We start from the raw sequence: 19,939 nt of genomic DNA, 5'->3' as shown, positions 1-19,939 counted from the left end.
CCCCCTTGAAATTTTCAAAAAGGCCTCTCCATTTAGGTTTTTCTAACATAGAGTGATGAAATTTGGAGAGTCAAAACTTTGTGCAAAACTGCTCCAAAAAGTCTCTTGCACACACATTCCAAATCCTACAGGAAATCGGGTATTTTGGATTGAATGTGAACTTTTTATCGATTTACAGTGTGCACATTTTACACCTTGGCACCTAGGGAATTAGTTTGATCATTCTCAAAATTGGTGAGACTGTTCATGAGGCATATGAAATCTTAAGTTATAAAAATGGTGTGTTTTCATTCACGGGCCTGACCTGGGCGGGGCGCCAAATTCTTCCATTTTTTCGCCAAAACACCGAATTCGGAAAATGACTGATAACTCCCTCATACAACCTTCAATCTATTTTAAATCTGGCATGTGTGTGAGGTATACCAGCCTGAGCAGGACTGGATTGAAAATTTACCATTTGTGCCTGGCGCCTCCTAGTGGGAACAGGAAATGCCCTTTTTTACGGGACACACTCCTCCTCTAAAGGGAAAAAATCAATCTACCTCAAACCTGCATAAGGGAACCCTTAAGACCTGTCTTCAGGTGCCTGATGAAAAATATTGAAGTTTCGTTGAAGCGGAGGGGTCCAAACAGGAAAGTGAAAATGACTGTCAACAATTTTTCTCTCCAAAAACTTTGAACAGTCATAACTCGGCAGATATACAAGATATCTGCGCCAAACTTCCCGTGCTTGTTGAGAGTCATACCCTGAAGGGCATTGTAGGGGTCATTTGCATCAACCCTACAGCGCCAACTAGTGGCGATAGAAAGTCACTCGTTTTTCCAAAACATGTCCAGTTCTTTTCATGTTGGTCATTGTAGTTTCAAGACCTATTAAAATACTTTTTTACGGCCCATGTCCACGTGTCTCTGTCTGTTGCCATGACGACCCTTTGTTCGCCATTTAAAGGAAATATTTTTTTTCAGAGACTCAGGGAGCTTATAGAGCCACAATAGTTGGCACACTTGGTCGAATTGGCCCAGTTAGAAGATTAATTTTGGTTTTGAATAAGGGCTTGGCTGCACAGCTCAGTAGTGGCTCCTTTTTTGTAGTACTCTCTCCAATAGGGGTTTTTATCTCTTGGGTGTGGGAATGTAAATAGGCGACTTTCGAGCATGTTAGGTTCTAATGAGATGATTAGAGAGGAGGATCTGCCACCACCCTGACCTGCACACAGTCCGAGTTGCGTGACGTCCGAGTTGCGCTAGATTGCGAGGGCCCGTTCAGTCCTGCTTGCAGGCCTAGTTATTATTATTATTATTCTTCTTTTTTCAGGGCAAATGAAAATGGCCAATTTGGAGGCCTGAACATGCACGAAAAGTCACCAAAATTTGCACATACGTGCCGCTTCGCGTAAATTTCGATAATCTTGTGTCGTTTTGAAAAAATGTCAAAAAATGGCTCAGTGGCGCCCCCTTTACCCTTAAAATTTTCAAAAAGGCCTCTCCTCTCAGGTTTTCAACGTAGAGCAATGAAATTTGGGGAGTAGATACCTTATGCCTAACTGTTCAAAAAAGCCTCTTGCACCCATATTCCAAATCCAACAGGAAATCGGATATTTTGGATCAAATGTGAAATTTTTATCGGTTCACAGTTGGGGTTTACATTTGGAGGCCTGAACATGCACGAAAACTCACCAAAATTTGCACATACATGCAACTTTGCGTAAATTTTGATAATCTACAAAAAAATTTAACAAAATCGCTCAGTGGCGCCCCCTTGAAATTTTCAAAAAGGCCTTTCCTATTAGGTTTTTTCAACGTAGAACGATGAAATTTGGCGAGTCGATACATTGTGCAAAACTGCTCCAAAAAGTCTCTTGCACCCATATTCCAAATCCAACAGGAAGTCGGAAATTTTGGATCAAATGTGAAATTTTATCGATTTACATTTGAGACCTTGTCGCTGAAGAAAATAGTTGGATCGTCTTCAAAATTGGTCAGAGTATTCAGGAGACATATGAGATCTTAAGTTTTCAAAATGGTGTGTTTTCACTCAAGGGTCGGGCCTGGGCGTGGTCCCAAAGTCGGCCATTTTTGGGCAAAATACCAAATTCAGAAAATGATTAAAAACTCCGTGATACAACGTTCAATCTTTTCCATTTCTAGCATGTATATGAGATATCCCAGCCTGAACACGACTGCATTGAAATATTACCCATTAGGCCTGGCGCCCCCTAGTGGGAACAGGAAATGGCCTTCTTTACGAGACAGGTTCCTCCTCCAAGGGAAAAAAAACTATTGACCTCAAACCTGTTTCAGGGGAGCCTCAAGACATGTGTTCAGGTCCCTGATAAAAAATATTGAGGTTTCGTTGAAGCGGAGAGGTCCAAACTGGAAGTGAAAATGACCGTCAACAATTTGTCTCGCCAAAAATTTTGAACAGTCATAACTCGGCAGATATGCAACATATCTGCGCCAAACTTTCCGTGTTTGTTGAGAGTCATACCCTGAAGGTTCTTGTAGGGGTCATTTGCATCAACTCTACAGTGCCAACTAGTGGCGAAAGAAAGAAGTTTTAAAAAAGGCCTTTCCTATTGGGTTTTTTCAACATAGAGCAAGGAAATTTGGGGAGTAGATACCTTATGCAAAACTGCTCCAAAAAGTCTCTTGCACCCATATTCCAAATCCAACAGGAAATTGGGTATTTTGGATCGAATGTGAAATTTTCATGGGTTCACAGTAAGAGTTTACATTTGGAGGCTTGAATATGCATAAAAACTCACCAAAATTTGCACATACATGCGGCTTTGGATAACGTTCGATAATCTTGCAACGTTACGAAAAAATTTAACAAAATGGCTCAGTGGCGCCCCCTTGAAATTTTCAAAAAGGCCTCTCCATTTAGGTTTTTCTAACATAGAGTGATGAAATTTGGAGAGTCAAAACTTTGTGCAAAACTGCTCCAAAAAGTCTCTTGCACACACATTCCAAATCCTACAGGAAATCGGGTATTTTGGATTGAATGTGAAATTTTTATCGATTTACAGTGTGCACATTTTACACCTTGGCACCTAGGGAATTAGTTTGATCATTCTCAAAATTGGCGAGCCTGTTCATGAGGCATATGAAATCTTAAGTTATAAAAATGGTGTGTTTTCATTCACGGGCCTGACCTGGGCGGGGTGCCAAAGTCGGCCATTTTTTCGCCAAAACACCGAATTCATAAAATGACTGATAACTCCCTCATACAACGTTCAATCTATTTTAAATCTGGCATGTGTGTGAGGTATACTAGCCTGAGCAGGACTGGATTGAAAATTTACCATTTGTGCCTGGCGCCTCCTAGTGGGAACAGGAAATGCCCTTTTTTACGGGACACACTCCTCCTCTAAAGGGAAAAAATCAATCTACCTCAAACCTGCAAAAGGGAAGCCTTAAGACCTGTGTTCAGGTGCCTGATGAAAAATATTGAAGTTTCGTTGAAGCGGAGGGGTCCAAACAGGAAAGTGAAAATGACTGTCAACAATTTTTCTCTCCAAAAACTTTGAACAGTCATAACTCGGCAGATATACAACATATCTGCGCCAAACTTCCCGTGCTTGTTGAGAGTCATACCCTGAAGGGCCTTGTAGGGGTCATTTGCATCAACCCTACAGCGCCAACTAGTGGCAATAGAAAGTCACTCGTTTTTCCAATACATGTCCAGTTCTTTTCAGGTTGGTCATTGTAGTTTCAAGACCTATTAAAATACTTATTTACGGCCCATGTCCACGTGTCTCTGTCTGTTGCCGTGACGACCCTTTGTTCGCCATTTAAAGGAAATATTTTTTTTCAGAGACTCAGGCAGCTTATAGAGCCACAATAGTTGGCACACTTGGTCGAATTGGCCCAGTTAGAAGATTAATTTTAGTTTTGAATAAGGGCTTGGCTGCACAGCTCAGTAGTGGCTCCTTTTTTGTAGTACTCTCTCCAATAGGGGTTTTTATCTCTTGGGTGTGGGAATGTAAATAGGCGACTTTCGAGCATGTTAGGTTCTAATGAGATGATTAGAGAGGAGGATCTGCCACCGCCCTGACCTGCACACAGTCCGAGTTGCGTGACGTCCGAGTTGCGCTAGATCGCGAGGGCCCGTTCAGTCCTGCTTGCAGGCCTAGTTTTGTATTGTAATTTGTCATTCATTTTGGACAACTACATTTGTCCAATATCTTGGAATATGATGTGGTTATAGACCGTTTCAATGAAGACATTATACAATGACAGAAATGCAAAAATGAATATGCAGTTTATTGCCATCATCCTATATGAAATCAGTGTGCAGATCAAATTCTGTTTCTGACTACTATTTTATTTCTTTTATGCATCTGGCTTTCATCATGTTATGTAGCAATTTGTGTTCAGTCGGTGTTGTTTTTAAAATACTATATAATTTTTTTTTTAAGTAAACGCATAGCGCTAAATTCTTCCTGTTGTTTTTAGCGCGGCCGCGGTGCTGCTGCGGGTCAAGATGAACGTCAAACGCCACCTGCGGGAGAAGAACACTATTCCTGCCATCTTTGCCGAGACGGTGCGTCGTCACGCGGACAAAACGGCATTGATCTTTGAAGGCACTGGTGAGAAGTGGACCTTCCGACAATTAGACGAGTACTCAAACAAAGTGGGCAATCTGCTGCTTCAGCGTGGCTTTAAAGTAAGTCAAACGTCTGCCCGTCCAATCGACAAGTAGTTTGATTTCATTTCCCCGCCTGTGCTTTGTGCGTTTTCATCCTCAGGAGGGTGATGTAGTTGCCATTTTCATGGAGAACAGGTCGCAATATGTGGGTCTCTGGCTTGGCATGGCTAAAATTGGAGTGGAGGCTGCTCTGATCAACTTCAATTTGAGACTTGAGGCCTTGGTGCACTGCGTGACCATTTCCAATGCCAAAGCTGTGGTGTTTGGATCTGAGTTGACTGATGGTAAGGAATAACTCTTTTAGTTCATGACATGGAATTGAGAGAAAAAAAAAGAGAAAAAGCTCCAAATTTAGTGTTCAGCCAGATTGTCTTTTCTAATTTGATAATCAATCATATCAAAAGAAAGAGAAACATCTACGTATGTACACTTGTTAAGGAGAGCCTTTACAGTATGCACTGTTTTGGCAAACGGTGCTTAGCGCGCTGACAGATGTGGAGCACAAAAAATGTATTGAGCTCATATGGGTTTGGAGGTTTTGGCGGCCTCTTTTCAGTAGAAACCAGTGGCGCTTTCAAATGACTTGTAGATTAGATGAAAGTAAGAAGTGATGAAGGGGAGGAATGTTACATCAAGCAACGCTCCGCGTTAAAAGATCGAATTAGTCATCCATTAAAAGATTGGGAATGGGGGCGCACTGATTTGAAGGGCAATTCAGCTGAATGATCTTTTTTTTTTTCCCCATTCTGTTTCTTCCAACTTTTTTTTTTTTTTAATTACATATTTAAAACAGAAATATGAGTCTTGGTAATTCTGTCTGAACCAAATGAGCCAGTGTTCAACACATTTTCCTTTGCTGCTGAGCCAATGAAGAGTAGACATTGCAGCTAGGCGAGTGCTTATGTCATGAAGTAACGTACAATTGAAAACATTGTTTTCGCGGATCCCATGATTTAAAAAGATGAATGAGAAGTTTTTTTCATTGACATCGGGGAAAATAAGCTATTGATTGATCGATTTTGTGTTTCTTTCAAATATGCACTTGTAATATCAAATGCTTAATCCCTTTGAAGTCCTGTTTCAGTAGGAACCTGTGCTATGCTAAGCTGTAGTGGCACTCTTGTTAGCATTCACACATTTTTCTTTTTTTTTTTTTGATACTAAATAGTATAAAACTTATACGTACTGCACTATTGCTAATTGTTATATGGTAATTGTTTAGTGACTGTTTAGACAAGGTTTATAATTTGTTATGTGAAGTAATTAAGAGCTAATAATAGTAATATCGCATTACTAGCAGTATTTTTGCTTTTAAATATTAAGGCTGCATCAGAGTTGGAAAACTGCACCCCAGCATTGTAGAGTGCTCATAAATTTGTATTTCAATGCCCTGTGTGCTTTTTGGCTCCCTGCCTAAAATATAAAAAAAAAGGTGCTGATCTCAGCCTCCTTGAAGAGAGATTTAAGCTTGCTGCTTTGCATTGAATCCTCAACTAGTTTTTCTTAATTGACTGTATGCATTTTTCCCCCCAACTACTAGCAGGGAACACTCTCGCCAATTGTGGGTAGCCATGTTGTTTTGAAATTTAGAAGTAAATAATTGGCTAAACTTCAATGTTTACATCTGATCTTTATATTTGAATACATGATGGATTTCTAGAATGTAATTGTGCCTTGTTTCTTCAGCTGTGTCTGAGGTTCACATTTCAATGGGAAAGACGGTACAGATGTTTTGTTCCGGGGACTGGGACCCCAAACGGGTACCGCAGGGTACCGAGTGCCTCGAGCCTCTGCTGGCCGCTGCTCCTTTGCACATGCCCAGTCGACCGCAACGCTGCTTCACAGGTAGGGACATCTTTACGTAGGAGCTGAAAATTCCAAGCGTATAAAAATAAACGGCTCGCTCCCCCATAACTTCAGCTAGCCCAGATCATCACACTCCTTCCACAGGCTTGTACAGTAGGCACGAGGCAACACTTCATCTGCCTCTTTTCTTACCCTGATGCACCCATCACTCTGGCCACATGAACGTTTTCCATTGCCCCAGAGTCCAATCTCTAACCCCATTGAGAATGTTTGGGATGTGCTGGAGAAGACTACTACTATCACAAATGCAAGATCTTGGTGAAAAATTCATGCAAAACTGGATAGGAATAAATCTTGTGACATTGCAAAAGCTCAATGAAGCCTCTGGTAAAAACCCTATATGGAGTGAAAGTCAGCAAAATGGCACTTGGACACAGGGAATTTTCAAGTACAGTAAAAAAAAAAAAAAAAAAACTATCCTAGATATCACATTTAACAGTTGGAAAAACGGAAACAGTCACATTAATAAGAAACATAACATAGATCTGTCATCCATGGCAGAAAACTATACTGACAAAAACCTATACTCTATTTCCTTTCATTGGGACTAACTTATATATTTTCATATTAAAGACATTCTTTCAGTCACAGAACAGCTACATCCACACTAAATTGTTTTTTAAAAAACCATCTATTTACTACCATTATCTGGTTGTGTAACCTGTAATCATGGATGACAACAGTGCAATTGCATTGCATTGGTAATAAAACAAGTGAACTTCATCCATGTTCATACTTGGTAAATAAAGATCATCCTGTCAGATTACAATCATCTTTATTGGCCAAGTGCACAACACATAAGCATGGACTTCATAATGGTATTGACGGGGTACGGGGCCGATTAATAGGGGTTGTATCGCCGTCAAAGCTGACCGAGTGGAAACACAGACAAAGAGCTTTTTACGTTGAAATTTCTTGTGAATAAATGCTTCAATCCCTGAATTCTTTATAGATATGGACGTAAAACAGTCTCGATTCTTGGTTAAAAGCACCCAAAAAAACGTGCAGTTAGCATTTCTTTTACGTAATTATGTCGAGGAATGATGCTAGTTTCTTAGCTCTTTGTTGTGATAAAGGGGCTGCTACAATGGCTTTTTCCATTGAAAATGCTTAAATCCCTGAATTCTTTATAGATATGGACATAAAACAGTTTCGATTCTTAGTTAAAAGCCCCCCAAAAAAACGGACATTGAGCATTTGTTTTACGTAAATATGTCGATGTGCTGCTCCGGTAAGTCACTGTGGTGCCGCCTTACCACAACAAAGAGCTTATTACGTTGAAATTCTTGTGAATAAATGCTTAAATCCCTGAATTCTTTATAGATACGGACGTGAAACAGTCTCAATTCTTGGTTAAAAGCAAATAAAACTGGCAGTTAGCATTTTTTTCCCGTAAATATTGCAAACTACGATGCCAATGCCGTCGCGGCTAATTTTATTTCTCCCATGGATTTTTTTCACAACGTTTTAAAATGCATGCATGGTACGAAAAATATAATAATTACCTTGAATCCTCTAACGAATCAGTCCTGAGACAATCCTTCCTGTTTGTATGCGGTACAGCTTTCGTACTTTTATCCTAAATCCGGCATTAGAACGCAGACCGACTGCGAATAACTGAAGCGGATTATGGGATGGGCCCCCTGCTTGAAGGCGTTGCCCAGTGGCTGGCCGAATTGACCTGTCAATACCATTATGAAGTCTATGACACAAGGTATTTTTCTCAATTAGCTGAAGCTACTCGACTATCAATACAAACAAGCCAATGTAACAAAAAATACATGTGGGACACAAGAACAGAGAGACATTTAGCAACGCAAGAATACTTGCCTGGCACCGTCAGACTATTCTCCCTCTATTTTTCCAAACACTGTGAGAAGTGTCTGGGACCCATCTCCTTATTGGCCTCTCGAGCCAGAACGAAATCTTCCGTGGAATCAGATTCGTTTGTTTGCGTGTCACATCACTCTTGCGCGTGGGAAGTTGTCTCCGCAACAACAAAGATGGCCGACGAGAGAGCCGAGAATATGTTCCAAACAGCGATAAATTCCGTTTCAAATGACCAAAAACACATCGAGTCGCTAAAACCAACAGTCTATTTCGCGCTAGCCATGTTGGATAAACTTCTTCGTTCTCCGCTCTCCTCCTACAGTATGTTTATTCCCTCGCGCTAGAGTTTCTTGTCGCTTTATCAACGGCACGTCCGGCCGTCGCTGATTGGTCCACTTTGCTGTCTGTTTGCTGTGGCTTGCTCCGCCCTGGGAATAGGGTCCGCCGAACGGTCGCCAGACTCTGTAGCTGGAAAAGCGGTGAGTCTGGTGTACCAGGCAATAAGAATACCGCTAGTGAATTACTAGGGAACAATAACAGTTGCTGAAGTGATTTAGTGCGTCGTTCAACAATATACAGTATTGCAACCAGTTGTGTGGTACTGTAATTATTATACGACAATTGGTAAAATGATGCAGTAGTTAAAAAAAAAATTCTAAGTGAAAAGTAGTGCAGTAGTTGTGATTCATCAACCATCCTTCAATTGATTGCAGTCGCAACACAGTAAAAAGTGACCAGTTGTATATTGTGCCACAAAAACAATTATAGTTTTTGCAGGACTGTGTGTAGTGTTGTAGTCGTGTGGCTACAGAAGTGAACCAGGTAGTCCTGTCAAAACAAAGTTGTGTAAAATTGGCAAAAGATTGGCAAGGACTTATTAGTCAAGTTAATGCCAGAGGAAAGAAGCTTTTGTAATGCCTGCTGGTTTTCTTGTGCATAGATAGCGCCTCCCAGAGGCAAGGAGCTGGCAATGGTGTTGGTCAGCATGTGGAAGGTCCAGGAGAATTTGTCTTCCCTTATATTAGTTCTCCTAGCCCGGAGAAGGACGAGGTGTGAAGAAGGCATGCACCAAACCAGTCTGTTATGGACAATGACTGCTGTATACAGGCAGTCCTTCCTTGCTTCCTCAGCAGTGACAAAAACCGTATCGTCTGCCGGGTACTTCTGAGGATTAGGTTAATGTTGGCCTTCCTGAAAGACTGCAATTACAAGGACCTAGAAGGTCTCGAGAGTTCAAATGGGGCAGCTTGGTGCTTTCAGGTGCAGTCATTTATGTAGTGCGTGTTGATGATATTCCCTCACCCGTTCACACCTGCAAGGGCAAGACCATCATGGAAATGCCATGTAATGTCACTATAATTTTTTTTTTTTAAAAACACAGAAACAATCATATGAATGTAGTTACCATTATGTTTTCCAGATCGCCTCTTTTACATCTACACGTCAGGAACCACCGGGATGCCTAAAGCGGCAATTGTTGTGCACAGCAGGTAGGAAGCCATCTTGCCGAGACGCTCCATACTAGAGATAGGTCGAATATTGGCTGGGCCCATATTTGGAAATTTGATGTTTTTGTTTTTTAATCCGACCTGCCGATATGGGGGGGGGACAATTTAAAACTTTTATTTCGGCTCAGATGCCTGCTGTCTGCTGCACTAGTATTCACCCCGTCCTCTGATTGGTTAAATGGTAACTACTGATGGATTTGACACATTTCTGTGCAAATTTTATTGAAGTTTGTATCCTATTACTTGATATAATCTCTGGAAGCAAGTTTTTATTTGCATTTACCAGAGAAAATGCTGAGAGATCTTGCACTTTTTGCTTGTGTTTGAAATTAAAACCAAGTGAAATGATTTCGGTTTATATTGAAATGTTATTTTTAAAAAATTCAGGGAGCAATTATCTACGTGTTTATACAAGGGGTGCTGCTGAGCCTGAGAACTCTCTGTATTTTTGTTTCATCGTATTTTCTGTGGAAACATTTCAGAGACCAATTTATTGAACCTTTTATTCAACTTTATAAGAGATGTTTCCGAGTCTAGGAAATTCAGGGAGGTATTATTCTCTATTTGTGTGATTCAATAAACATGCTTTAGGCATTTCAGTAAAGTTCAGTGTTTGCATTCTTCTTCTTTTTTTTTTTTCACTTTTACTGCAAATGATTATCGGCTCCAAAAATCCGTTATTAATAATAAATCATAATACATCAAACTTGTATTGCGCTTTTTTGGACACTCAAAGACGCTTTACATAACATAACACATAAACAGAATTAAGAGGTGGGAAAAGCTAGTTTGAACAGGTGGGTTTTTAGGAGTGATTTGAAGTTTTGTAATGAGTCCGAGTTATTGGCCCTTCTCACTAGTAATAATCGTTATCGGTCCTGAAAAACCCATATCGGTCCATCTCTGCTCCAGACCAATTGCTTCTTGTGCCGAGTAGAAAGAATGGCACACCAAACATACTACTGTAACTCTTCTTTTCCTCTGATTATAGGTACTACCGCATGGCCGCTCTGGTCTATTATGGTTTCAGGATGACATCAGATGACGTCTTGTATGACTGCCTCCCACTCTACCACTCCGCAGGTAAATAGTAGAGGTGTGCGAAATTTCCGATTCTTAGATTATTCGCGATTCGGCCGTGGAAGAGTCGAGAACGATTCACAAACATCCAAATTCCCATTATTGAAATATGTCAAGTAAAGCGGAAAAAAAACACAGTCAGCGCGGTCTTCAGGATGCAATGAGGAACACACCGAGAGGAAATATCATGCTTGTCATTACCCATTACAATACTCAACTCACAGCTCTGGCTCAACTCATGCCGCTAGATGAAAAAACAATAATACCTGACTGCTGCCGACAGCCGCTACAAACTACGTACAGGTAATGCTACGGTAGATATCCCATGTATAAAGAACTGGATGCGAAATGAGAGACTTGCTGGCGTTAGTAAACAGCCACCATCTTAAAGCAGTAGTCTTCCCTCAAAGGCTGTTGTAGCGAACCTAATTAAGTTTCTATCTAAAATACTCCTAAATCAGCAAAATCTGGACTTGAATCTATCTTTAAAACAGTTTTAAAACTTTTACATGTCAAATGTAGACAGAAGGGAGATTATGGAATAACGGGAGCAACAACTTTAACGGTTGATCCACAACATTAAATTAATTGAATGTAGTTGAAAGCTGCTGATACAGAATGGGGTCTTGAGTATTTTATTTACTGTTTTGAACTGTTAACTTGATACTGAAATAGTCATTTGTTTTAGCCTGAGAGGATTTTTGAACACTTTTGGAACTAATGTACGAAACATTAAAAGCAGTTAATAGTGTGTGTGTGTGTGGGGGGGGGGGGGGGGGGGTCATAAATAATCGATTTAGAAATAAATAGTATTACTATATATGAGATGAGATGACATACAAAAAGGCACTTGACTTTTGGGTCCCACACTAAACACAACTAAGCATGCCTTGTAGACAAGGGTACATTCATTCTAGTTTTTTTTTTTTAAAGATAACGTGAATGATTATACATGGAAAACGAAGTTGGTTTACTCAACCTCTGTTTAATTAAAATTGTCCCAAGACTTTTGGGTGAATGGTGTCATCCAACATTGTTTCTTTTTTTTTTTTTATATATATATCCTGTCACAGCATTAACCATACACCAGCGATACTATGCTTGATTTTCGTTTCTTATGTATTTCATCTCAAATGCCATCAAAATCAATTTCCCAAATTTGTTGACAGGTAACATTGTGGGTGTGGGCCAGTGTATAATCCATGGCATGACTGTTGTCATCAGAAAGAAGTTCTCTGCCTCCCGTTTCTGGGATGACTGCGCCAAGTACAATTGCACTGTAAGAAAACTAACAAGTCATTGTTTCCCTTTTCTTAATGTGTATTTTCTTTTTTGAAGCTTACAGTGGTTATATTTCTTTGTCCTTATCCATCAGATTGTGCAATATATAGGTGAAATTTGCCGCTATCTGCTCAACCAACCAGTTAAGGATATGGAAAAACAACATTGTGTGCGCATGGCGCTAGGTAACGGTCTGCGTCAGTCCATCTGGAAGGAGTTCATGACGCGCTACAACATTCCACAAATAGCAGAATTCTATGGAGCAACGGAGTGCAACTGCAGTTTAGGAAACTTTGACAACAAGGTAGGCATGGCGGTGTACTGAGGTGTGTGGGAGTGACGATTTTTGTAGACTTTGCCTGAGCTTGGCCGCGCCTGAGTTGACAGAACAAAAGAACTCCTCTTGGAAAAGTAACTTACAATGTAAAAAAGGATGCTTTTCACTCGGACAGCTGTCTCAAACTCAAAAAGCAGTTGTTTGCACTAGTGCTGCAATGAGTTTTGATTGGAGTAGTAACACTCAGGTTAGGTATTAATTTAATCAGGTTACCTAATTAAAGGATTTCATGACACATTGCTGTTAGAGAATCTGCAAAGAGGACGAAATCAGAGAAAGAGGTCAGCATCAAATGACTTTGTTAACCTAATGAATCCATGTTACAACACAGATTAGAATGAGACTACAGCAAGCAAGCAAACAAACTTGTTTTTGTCTTCGCTGTCCACTAGGGTCTCTGTATGAAAATGTTCTTTCTGTTGCAATGTTGTTTTTGGCAGCCCTTTTCATTTCTTTTAGAAAAAAATACTAGTTATATTTTAGTCATTTCAGAATTTGTCCGTCTCATTTTAGTCGACGAAATGTCATCCAATTTCATCTAGCTAGACAGTTACGTTTTCATCGGTAAAATTCAAAAGTGTTAGTCTTAAAATAGAGGTTTCCAACAATTTTGAATGAACGTAGATAGACGAGCACATATTGCAGCATTTACGAGGACAACTTTGTGATGATAATACACACTCAGTAGGAAAGAAAAAAAGGAATAAATAAATACATTTTTCTGAGCGTTTCAGAGGATGCCCGTCATGCTAAAGTTGACGCTAATGCCAACTTTTTAATTCTATGCTAACACGACGAGTTTTATTTAGTGTGTGATGATCACTCAGCACAGACCTTTAAAGGCTAAAGCAACATATGTAGCATATTTTGTCTTGCCAAGATAAGAAAAGCAATTTTACCATGTGTGTCCAAACAAGCAAGATGGAGCGCAGCTGGGCTCGAAACACATCCTTAACTTGTGTGAGTGAGTGACAGACACGACCCAAACACTGCGTCGATGCAAGCTGACGTACTCTGCGTACAAAATGTCATGGATTGTGAACATATGACAGAAAGTACGTCGCTTTTTTGTCTCGTCGGACGAAAACTGCCATTCGTCTAGTCTCCCGAGCCACATTTTCAGGTCATAGATAAATAGTTCGTCAACAAAATAATTTTGTTATCGTTATTGTTGACGAAAACAACAGTGCCCCATTGGTTAGCTTGAGGGACGCCTGTTTTGCTCCAAATGAGTTTCTTGTGATTTTCGGCAGGTGGGAGCGTGCGGCTTCAACAGTCAGATTTTACCCTTCATCTACCCCATCCGACTAGTGAGGGTAGATGAAGAGACCATGGAGCTGATCCGAGGGCCGGACGGTGTCTGTATTCCTTGTAAACCTGGTGATTCAATTCATCATTACTCATTATGAAGCCATATTCACGATATGAATCCACGAGCTCCTGAATATTAAAATGTCCGCTTCTTTAGGCGAGCCCGGTCAACTGGTGGGCAGGATCATTCAGAATGACCCTCTCCGTAGGTTTGATGGCTATGTCAACCAATCGGCAACTAGCAAGAAGATCGCTCATAGTGTCTTCAAAAAGGGAGATACTGCTTATCTGTCTGGTAAGTAAGTGTGTTTTACTGAATGTACACGATATGGACAGAATGTATAATCCACGTTCCATCCTCTCACCAGGCGATGTGTTGATTATGGATGAGTGCGGCCACATGTACTTCAAGGACAGGACAGGAGACACCTTCCGCTGGAAAGGAGAGAACGTCTCAACTACAGAAGTGGAAGGGACCCTCAGCAGGCTGCTGGACATGAAAGACGTCGTCGTCTACGGGGTGGAAGTACCCGGTAAAGTGTTAAATACACGCCTCACGTGGACAGGATAGAAGGAAACATTGGTTCGGTGTCATTTAGGCGCAGAAGGGAAGGCTGGCATGGCTGCCATCGCCGATCCCAATCACTCCTCCGATCTAGAGAAATTTGTCAAGGATTTGGACAAGGCTCTTCCTCCATATGCCAGGCCGGTCTTCCTCCGATTTCTTCCAGAAGTCAACAAGACTGGTGAGAACGCTCTCTAGGTGCACCTCAAGGTCATTTCAAAAATGTCAAACTAGTGTCAATATGACACAAAACATCAATTATGATACTTGTTTGTAGACCTATTCACATCCACATTCCTAATGAGTAACTAGTTGGTTGAAAGATTGATCATAAAATTGGGTAATGTAAAATCTTGCAATATTTAACCCTGTGCTTTGTGGATCTGCATATTAGACTTTTTGAACTGAATTACTGATAAGCTTTCCTCCCTTAGATTTCCGTCGTTCTGAAAGTGTTGTACAGGCACTTTGAGGCTAGGCTCAAGTCTACTACGACGAAATTAAAATACAGTCGAGCCCTATATAGTTGTGGAACATTAGAAGGCTCACGATAGAATATATGAAACCATACAAGCTGGATTAAAAAATTTTTTGCAAATTCAAGTGTCAATCGCACTAATAAACTTGTAGTGCTACTGTAAACAATTTTAAATGACACGCATAGAGGAAACTTCTAAACAACTGTATACTTTTTTGAATCACCCTCTGGACTATACTTGACGTTTCCTTTGGAATCTAATCCATTTCAAATACACTTGTTTTCTGTCATCTCAGGAACGTTTAAGTTCCAAAAGACAGAGCTTCGACGGGACGGCTTTGACCCCAGAGTGGTATCGGACAAACTGTACTTCCTGGATTCCAGCAGAGGGCGCTACGTGCAGCTCAACGAGGAGCTGTACAGCTCCATACTTTCAGGGAAACATAAATTGTGATATTGGAGCTTCCTTCCACATCTCTACTTATATGTGCACACGCTCACAAACAGATGGATAGAAAAATGACGAGATATTGTGTGACCAAAATGGAAAATTGCAGGAAACGAAATAGCCACACACGTCCCTAAAGCCCTTTTTGGATTGCGACGACACAAAACACAAGCAGCAGCGCTCCCTTCATCACCGCTGAAGTCTCCCTGGCAACCCTTCAGGCTACCTCAATTAACACACACACACACACACAGCGGTACAAACCCATGAACCAGATATCTCCGGTAGCTTGAAAGCAACCATCGGAACCGCATAGTCGACCATGAAAGCCTGTTTTTGCTGGAAGCCTCCTCGCAAGAAGTCGGAAAAGCCACACAGACTTGAAGGATTGCGATCCAGAGAAGCTGATGAGGTCTTTTTATTGTTGTCTTTGACTTTGTCAGGCAAAGAGGCTCCAACTGCACTATTAGCCAACACTGGCAAAGCTTTTTTAGCGCACTTTCTCTGCAGCCTCGTCACGTGCATTTCAACTTAAGCCAACATGTGGAAAAGACATCAAGTGTTGAATGAAGGTCCAGTCCATTGGTGTGCGATACTAGTAAAACACCTCACCGAGTGAATCAAAGCTTTCTTTTCAAAATGCATTGCACCAAATATAGTTCGTTTGTTTACATATTTAAGCAAACGTGGAAGTTATTTATGTTTATTACATCCATGAAAACATGTTTTTCTTTATCAAAATATCTCTCGAGCTTTATTTGGCAGAAAGTACTTCCACAGGGTTTGTTTTCTACCTACAAAGGAATGACCCGAACACTGAAAAGAAAAAAATGTCATATAAGGAAATCACAGAATTACAAAATCAACTTTTTATTTACAACAGAAAAACTTTTTTTCTTTTCCTGCTAAATTGTGGCGGTATCACCAATAATAGTATAACATTATTCACTTTTATATACCAGTTTATGCATGCGTAGAGTCATTTTGAAAAAGCTAGGATATGAATGTTCAAACGGAACATTTTCTAAAAAAGAGTGGACAGCGTCACATGCGTGCGTAACAGTGTATTAAAACCCTTTTTAACAACATCAAGAACTAACATTTAACAATCAGTATTTGGAAACTGAGGATGCTCATTGTTGCGTATTAGATTTTTCCCCCTTTCTTGCTTGATATCAAATTTTATTTGTTCAAGAGTCTCTGTTGTCATAGTTTGCGCTTCATATTGCGTTACACATTTTCAATTGGAAACCGGTCTGGACTGCTGGCAGGCCAGTCTAGTACTCGTTACTATGCAGCCACACTGTTGTAACATGCAGAATGTGGCTTAGTAACTATGGGAACCCTATAGCTTTTTTTTTTTTTTTTTTTTTTTTTGAGAGAGAGAGAAAGAGAGAGAGAGTATATCTGCAAAATAACAAAACCAATCTTGTCTTTGCAGTGTATTCAATTGCATATAGGGTGAAAAGCATTTTCAAATAATTTTGTTCTTTTCAGTGCGAGCTTTGCGTTCCTTTGTACGGTATATAACTGAATTGGGCAACGCAGGGCGATGCGGTTTTGTTCAACTTGAACTGACCCGTCTATGACCGTGTCTGTGTTTAGAGCGAGGAAAACAGGTTAATAGAGAGCACCTTCAGCAGAGTCGGGAAAAGGTCAGTTGAAGAAGGGAAGACTGAGAAAGTCCATGTTTAAAATAAAAAAAAGATTTATGTTTGAGGTGTCTGTCACTAGAGGTTATTGAGGCATGAATTAGCATCATCAAGCATAGCAGAGCACTGTGCCTTACTGTGATTCACAGGCCCTGGACCACTCACATAGGTAACATACATACACAGTATTGTGGAGTTCTCAAAGTTGGTTTTCTAATTTTTTGAACTTCTTGTTCCCTTTGTCTTCAGTTCAAATCTTGTGAGGCCCTTACGTTTGGTTTTTAAAGGTGCTATGAAATGGTGGCCATGTTGAAAAATGAAAATGACTGCACTGATGTCATTCTACTCTCAAATCTGGCTGTTTTTACCATTTCATTGTTATTTGCCCAAAAAATGCATCAGGGAACACCCACATTTTTTTTTTTTTAATTGATGATCATAGTGAGCTTTCTTACTAGCTAGTACATGTTGACAGAATAACAAAACAGTCACACAGCAACAAGGGAATATAAAGCTGATGGATAGCATGCAAGCACATTGCGAAAAATCTGCAGCTCGTTCTGAGTGTGACGTCTTCTGTTTGGAGATTTCATATAGCACCTTTAAATCCAAACTTCAACTTGTTTTTCCAGAAGCCATTTCTTGGATTGTCTTTGGGTGCTTTCACACTGGCACTTTAGAAATTAATTTTCATCTTTCATGGTACTCTTGTTTGATGAGGCTGAATTAGAGATTACACTCAATGAAACCTGAATACGACCTTGCACTGATCCAACTGGCAAATGAGGGGAAAAAAAACTGTTTTCTAAACGCTGCTTTACTACTCTGCCCAGCCAACCTTCTTGCTATCTACATCCTTCCTACTTACAAGAGTAGAGAAAGGTTTTGAAAGCAATCTGTGGGAAACACCCATCAGCTGACTGCAACTATAGGTAGTTGTGAAAGCACCCTTAAAGACGTCTTTGTTCAGTTTCATCTCCCACCGGTGAAAACATAGCATTAGTCATCATAGTACCTTTATGTGACCGCATCCCTAGGACAAGGGCAAACTTCTTTAATGATGAGTGTCTCACGACAAAAAATGAAATAGGATGCTGACGTATGTCAATGTTTGTCTCACGGGAACTCTGGAGGGCTGTTAATGATGCTTCCGGGAGTTGACTATGACCGCCGAGGTGGCGTGTGACTAAACGGCCTCAGAGGAACAGCACTCTGAAATGGATGTTTCCTGTTTTGTTTTGTTTTTTTTAATCTTAAATTATTTCTGAACAACTGTTAAGTGTATCTTGATTGTCTCATCAATCTTTGTGTGTTGTCCATGTTTTCTGTGAAACGTTGAAGCGTTGTGATTTATTTTGTCGGGTTCATGCTTGAGTGGAAGACAATCTGCTGCAAACATCAGTCACATCTTTTAAGTGGTCTCATCTTAAAATGCACACTGTAGAGTACGGCGACCCATATTTGTTTCAAATCAAGTGAAGTCTGAAGAGAAAGGGAATTTTTCGTTGGACCACAAGGGGAACCGTTTGAAGGGGGCATATTTTTTCACCATTTAAATCCATTCCCTCGGTGTCTTAATAATTGGTTTTAAATGAACCAAAGAGTGAACATTTACAGTAGGGTCACCTTTAGGTTCCAATTAAACAGATTCTTAATGTATTTGTCTTCATAGTGAGCAACTAGTTTTTCCAATTCCAAAAAAACTTGAGATGTTCAGCACTCCCACTCTCGACGGCAGGCACATGAACAAGCCATGATAGGCCTAATTTTACATGTACACTTCATGGGTGAACACAAGACAGGCACTCCACACCAAATTGTTTGCATACAAGCAAATTATAAATACGTTCACTCCATGATATGTCGCCTTTGTTTTATTGTAATGGAGTAATATGAATTGACGCAAACTAATGTTGTGAAAATGCAGCATGACATTTAATGATCACAATTAACAGGAAATGCCGCTCTGATGGAATGATCGTAATCATTGTAATCGCCGTTTCTTTGACATTGTTATAAACGTGTAAAACAAAAAACAGAATTATTTCAAAGTGAATTCAATACATTCTTAAGATTTTTTTTTCTTTTTTAAATGATACCGCACTGTTGTCTCCTCCAATCAACCCAACCCAACCTGACTATTGCACTTTTTTTTCTCTGTCCCCTGAAAACATCAAGTGATGTTAAAAAAGGCAAAAACGACTTTGTTTTAAAGCTTATATTTGTTTTAAGTATCGTGTCTCTGCACAAGTGGCAGCTCTCAGATCAAGCAGTGTGTGGAATAGAAAAGAGGGGAGGTGTGCTGTGAGCGTGACACACCGATGTCCTCTTATCTACTGATCAAAAGTCTGTGAGTTCCAAGCAAATGAGAAAAGCTGTGCTGAAAATGGAAAAATTATAAATAAAAAACTATTCAAATCGGTGACGTGAGTAGTGGTTGGTGAACTGATTTTATGATTTAAAAAAGTATACATTATGTTCTCCCAAATGGAAAAATTCCACTCAAAACGCTTTGGTAAAATGGTGATGCTCAGTTGCTTTGTTAACTGTATGGACAATGTTTTGAGTAGCATTTGAACATTAATAACAGCAGTGTTGGGATGCTCGGGCAACACGTACTTTAAATGGCCTGATTTTGAGAAGTGACCTCCTTTATAGAAGAACCAAATCACAATTATGTATACTTAAGGGTGTAACGGTACATGTATTTGTATTGAACCGTTTCGGTACGTGGTCCTCGGTTCGGAACGGAGGCCTACCGAACGAGTTTCTGACATAATGTAACCCTTACTTTTCGAGGCTGTGAGTCAATGGGGTACAGTTTCTTTGTGTAGATTATATTTACTCCGTCTTCTCTACTGTTATGAGGACCAACATAGTAGGACATTAGGCGCAACAACGTGGCCGCCGCGAGAACGCAGTGAAAAGCGGG

At 40.2% G+C, this 19,939-nt stretch overlaps 1 protein-coding gene across 1 annotated transcript in view; it reads left to right on the top strand.

Moving 5' to 3' along the window:
* slc27a4 (solute carrier family 27 member 4) overlaps positions 1-19,657 on the top strand; it is a 31,807-nt gene extending 12,150 nt beyond the window's left edge. Inside the window, exons 3-14 of the mRNA XM_057819449.1 lie at positions 4,459-4,669; positions 4,752-4,935; positions 6,338-6,496; positions 9,768-9,837; positions 10,847-10,938; positions 12,105-12,214; positions 12,311-12,520; positions 13,807-13,933; positions 14,022-14,159; positions 14,233-14,397; positions 14,464-14,610; positions 15,204-19,657. Coding sequence (XP_057675432.1) covers positions 4,459-4,669; positions 4,752-4,935; positions 6,338-6,496; positions 9,768-9,837; positions 10,847-10,938; positions 12,105-12,214; positions 12,311-12,520; positions 13,807-13,933; positions 14,022-14,159; positions 14,233-14,397; positions 14,464-14,610; positions 15,204-15,361 — 1,771 coding nt within the window. The 3' untranslated portion in view covers positions 15,362-19,657. The remainder of the gene's footprint in view (positions 1-4,458; positions 4,670-4,751; positions 4,936-6,337; positions 6,497-9,767; positions 9,838-10,846; positions 10,939-12,104; positions 12,215-12,310; positions 12,521-13,806; positions 13,934-14,021; positions 14,160-14,232; positions 14,398-14,463; positions 14,611-15,203) is intronic.
* The last annotated feature ends 282 nt before the right edge of the window (positions 19,658-19,939 follow it).

The sequence above is a fragment of the Corythoichthys intestinalis genome, chromosome 17, assembly GCF_030265065.1.
Source record: "Corythoichthys intestinalis isolate RoL2023-P3 chromosome 17, ASM3026506v1, whole genome shotgun sequence".
In the NCBI taxonomy this organism is placed as follows: domain Eukaryota; kingdom Metazoa; phylum Chordata; class Actinopteri; order Syngnathiformes; family Syngnathidae; genus Corythoichthys; species Corythoichthys intestinalis.
This window is presented reverse-complemented; position numbering and strand designations above follow the sequence as displayed.